The sequence below is a fragment of the Mus pahari genome, chromosome X, assembly GCF_900095145.1.
Source record: "Mus pahari chromosome X, PAHARI_EIJ_v1.1, whole genome shotgun sequence".
Classification (NCBI taxonomy): Eukaryota; Metazoa; Chordata; class Mammalia; order Rodentia; family Muridae; genus Mus; species Mus pahari.
In genome coordinates, this window is record NC_034613.1 from 120,302,059 (window position 1) to 120,306,818 (window position 4,760).

At 32.5% G+C, this 4,760-nt stretch overlaps 1 protein-coding gene across 5 annotated transcripts in view; it reads left to right on the top strand.

The window, feature by feature from the left end:
• Positions 1–4,760, top strand: part of Col4a5 (collagen type IV alpha 5 chain) — a 199,513-nt gene that overhangs the window by 171,986 nt on the left and 22,767 nt on the right. For 4 of the 5 annotated variants that reach the window (XM_029534119.1, XM_029534120.1, XM_029534123.1 and 1 more), the window contains one exon: positions 3,079–3,087. The exons of the other annotated variant lie outside the window; for it this stretch is intronic. In XM_029534119.1, coding sequence (XP_029389979.1) covers positions 3,079–3,087 — 9 coding nt within the window. The remainder of the gene's footprint in view (positions 1–3,078; positions 3,088–4,760) is intronic. 5 annotated transcript variants of the gene reach the window in all.

Sequence of the window (4,760 nt, forward strand, 5' to 3'; positions counted from 1 at the left end):
CCTCTGTATTTGTCAGGCTCTGGCAGAACCTATATTCACCACAGTTTGTAGAAACCATGTCAATTGATTCCTTGATTTATTTCTACCATACCAACCCATGCACACGTACATTCATACAGGCATACACACATGTGCAAAATGTTTTATGTGTAAGAATCTATTGACCAGGAAAATTTTAAAGATGCAAGCTCTGAAGACAAATTTTATCAAGACAACTATAATAGAGAAGACCCCATTATAACAAAGAAAAGGAACCAAACTCAGCTCGAAATAAAACAGAAACAAAGACTTCCAGGGACATAAGGAGAAAGTTATTAACTGAAACTTACTAAGAAGTACTTAAAAGCAAGAAGAGTCCTAAACTTACTTCATATGATTCTCACTAAAGGCAGGCCAAGGATTTAGACATCAGAGTGAGGAATGAGGAACTTGATCAGATGTTAACTACTGGAGATTTAGAGTATGAAAGGTACTAAACTGATTTGGTTGGATTTTTCCTGTAACTGGGCTGCGAATGCAAAAAAAAAAAAAAAAAAAAAAAAAAAAAAACAAAAAAAAAAAAAAAAAAAACAAAAAAAAAAAAAAAAAAAAAAAAAAAAAAAAAGGAGGGGGGAAGGGAGATGCTAGGGTGAGACCTAACAAGAAGTCTCACAGATGCTGGTTTAAAGTTTAGTCAAAGAGAGGATTATTTTTCACACAGGAAAACTGAGACCCAAAATTGTTGAAAATATGGCTTAGAGTCATGCATGCTGTTAGGGACTGACTAGGGACTCCCCAATACTCTTCTACTAGTAGCACCCTATAATTCTTGCACAAACTGCTGATGTTTATGATCTGGTTTCTTGATAAATTCATGGAGCAATACTGCTTTTATCATGTTAGGAATCTTATAGTTAGCTAGATCTTAGATCTAGTTTCCCCCTCCTCCTCCTCCTCCCCCCCCCCTCCTCCTCCTCCTCCTCTTCTTCTTTCTCCACTTCTTCTTTCTCTCCCTCTCCCTCTACTCCTTCTCCTTCTTCTGTTATCTCACATCTCCATCAATCCCTAATAACATCATCTTACATTCTTCTTAAGTGGATGCCCTTGAGTATATTAAGACAGTGAAAATGATTTAACTATCAACAGGATAAAGACAAGATTGGGGTAACTTTGAAGCAATTTCTCACTGCTATTCTGTCTAATTTGCCTAGAATTCTTCTGCCTTGATCACTGCTAGACTGGAATGCTAGCTAGGATTTTTTCCTGCTATACTAGAATATATTTGAAGAAGAAAGAGAAAAGTATCCCCAATATTTTTAAAATCAATTTAACAACTTCCCCTTTGTTAAACATGATAAAATTGTAGTTATTGAAATCTAGCCTCTGTGATGGTTACAATAGGTGAAGAAAGCAACTTTGAGTGGAAATTAGAATTAAAATATAACAGTTGATTCTATAACCTACCTACCTTCAGTTTCTTTTTCAGTTAAATTTAAATACATGATTTGAAAAATAGTAAATTGAGGCCTCATACATAAAATTGACTTGGCATATAGCTCATTAATATGTAGCCCTTTAGAAATTAAACTCTTAGAAATTTTGCTATGATATGGTCTAAAGTTTCCTGTGCTGATGAATCATTTAAATGTCTCATATCAATAAAATATCTTTCTGAATATTCTTATTATTGAGTCATTCTAAAGCTAATATTCATATAATGTATCTTCACTTTGAATTATGCTAATAGCAATTCTAATCTAGTTAATTGAGTGTCCAGACTATAAGTTGTTGGTTAATTTGTTGTATGTGGTTTGGAGACTATTTACATAAACTGAAATATATTATTCTAAGTTTCCAATTCTCGAATGCTCCTAAATTTTTGGTTTTAATCATCATTGTGTTCTTTTAGCATCTTACACATAGCAGACAGTAGTTTTATATTTTGAAACTTGACTTTGATCCTTATGTAAACATACAAGTCAGGACAGTGTAGATAACACTCTTCATTACATTCACAGAGATTGAATTGCCACAGTCATATAGTTACAAAGAAGCAGGGTCAAGAGGAAGTTCCAAGGTCTTTTAGGACCTGGTACTCAATGGTCTTGCACCATTTATTCTCTTTAATATTCGATGTTTATAAATCATAGCAAGAACTCTAAGAAAAGAGAAATTATGTTTAGAGTTAATTGATACTAACCAAAGAATGTTCTACTTGTAGACTTTAATATTGTTACATAATGTTCCTTCTTTAAATGGTGAATAGTCTGATAATACATACATTAAATAATACTTTTTTAAAAAAAAGTTGTAATACTTAAAATGGCTTGGGGTAGGATGCTGCATGATACAATATTTTTAAAGTACCCCTTTACTAATAGTCTTCATATCATTGGAAAATTGGAATATTTAAAGTTCAATGGCTATTTATGCTTAAGTACTTAAAACAAATACTAATAGAAGATGGCCTCCTGATTTATTATGAAAAATTAAAATGTGACTTTATAAAAGGTATTTGAATAGGGCAAACAAAAGCAAAAGCCTTTATGGTTGTGCCATGGTTTAATTTTTCTTTGAGTCACAGGTCAGCTTTCTAATTATATTTTTGCCTGTGAGGTTTGGAAAGTTAGCTGTTCCTATCATATTGGTTCACTCTGAACATCAAAATACATTTTTACTTCATGTTTGTATCAACGGAGGTTTAAATATTTGTTCACAGTTACTTTGTTAAAGAAAATGAAGGCTTTGGTGAAATGGTACTATCTTGCCAACTTTAATGTTTTGAAAAGCTAATATTTAGAAATGTCCAGTAGTAACGTTAACATAGTCTCTTAAATAGACCTTCCCTCCCATTAATGGCCAACAGCTTATTATCTAGAATAAGCACTATTTTAAAAATATTTAGTTCTCTATATTTCTGGATGGGTCTGTTTGCCTATTGATTGTGCTGTAGGTATAAGAAATGCTTAAAAAGAGAATTACTGTTCAACTTGATCTATAATGTGAACCACTTCTAACTCATAATCTTATTTTGTACTGTGTGATGTCTGATACTGCTAACATCGATCTTTGGGCTTTGGTGAACTCTGATCTTCCCAGGTTTTCAAGGTTAGACTCTTCACTGGTCAGTTTTCTCTTTTATTAAATGCTTTATATATGTGATAAGAGAGATGCACTTTATTATTGTAATTCATAAATTATTGAAAAGTGATGTTATCCTTAAATACTGTCCTATTGGGTTTTGACATTTTTGACTTATTGATATTTGATATATCAGATTTTTGTAGTTTTGTAATAGATACTTTTATATATAAATACCTGGTAAAACTTAAATAGCCATACAAACACCTTTATATTATAAACTGCATTAAGACATTTAATTAAGCAAACATCTGGATAATTTCTAATCTCTGCATACGGATTTTATTTTTTTGAAATTTTTACACACAATTGCCCTAAGCTGTGCGATCAATGCTATTTTCAATAATAGAGAAAGAATGCTATTAGATACAGTTAAAATAAAACTCTGTTTTAACTAGAATCCTAATTTAATTTTTGGAGACAGTGAAAATACCATGTCTGAGATGACATAAAATACCTAGGATTTTCTTTTAGTTGACAATAAAAACTCCAAATGGAGAATGATGACATGCAAAGGTTCAATTTCCCTATTTTATATCTTCCCTTTTCATTGTCATTGGCTTGTTTCAGAGACTTCAGTTTTAGCTTAACAGCCTAAATTGCTACCAGACTTCTAGCCTAAATTGTACAAATTACCGAGTTTATTTAGAAAACCTTATTCTAGTGTATTTGAGCTAAGCAACTGTGGTTTTGGTTTTTCCAAGTACAAAGTAACCCCAAACCTTTCATTACAATTGCAAAAGGAATTTTTTGTGATTGTGATGTCTGTTTGACAAGCTAAGGTGATTGTAAGATTTAAGTTGTCAAAATTAATTGCGGTATTATCATGAACTTGCTTCTTCTTTGTCATAATCAGATAATTACCACACAATGAAACCACTTAAAAATTCTTTAAACATTAAAAACATCATAAGATCCATTTATCTTTAATTTTATTACTAATAATTAATAGTAATCATAACTATAAATATGCCAACATTTTTCATGGTTCTTAGTATTTGGTAGGCACTGAACTAAGTGTGTTTTACCTGCTATTTCATTTAGTCTTTCCAACTAGGTAAAAGCCAGGGCTATTTTTGTTTCTATTTCATAGAAGAAGAAATTGAAGCTAAAAGGAATAATAATCTTGTTAAGGTCACAGAGTTAACCACTGATGGAACTGAGATTTGAACCCAGCATTTTAATTCCAGTAGCCAGTGCTTCTAATCTCTGAGATATTCTGTCTTATTGGTGTATTTTTATTGATTTAGAGTAAGGAAAATTAGGGATGGTCATTAAAGTTTGAGTTTAATCTCATATCAAAAATAAGACCCTTTGTCTACTCATAAACACCAGCCCACTCTTTTAAATTCCTATGTGTATAGAGTTAGGTAGGATTCCTTTAAAAATCGTACCTATGTAAAAATACTTTTTCTTGAAATAAATTTGTAAACATTAAGGCTTCCATAGGAGAGAAGATATATGTGCTAGTTTCACTGGGGCTTTGAAATTGTTTTCTTAAGACAAAAATAAATAGCCTCTGCCTCAGCCTCTGCCTCTGCCTCAGCCTCAGCCTCAGCCTCAGCCTCTGCCTCTGCCTCTGCCTCAGCCTCAGCCTCTGCCTCTGCCTCAGCCTCAGCCTCAGCCTCTGCCTCTGCCTC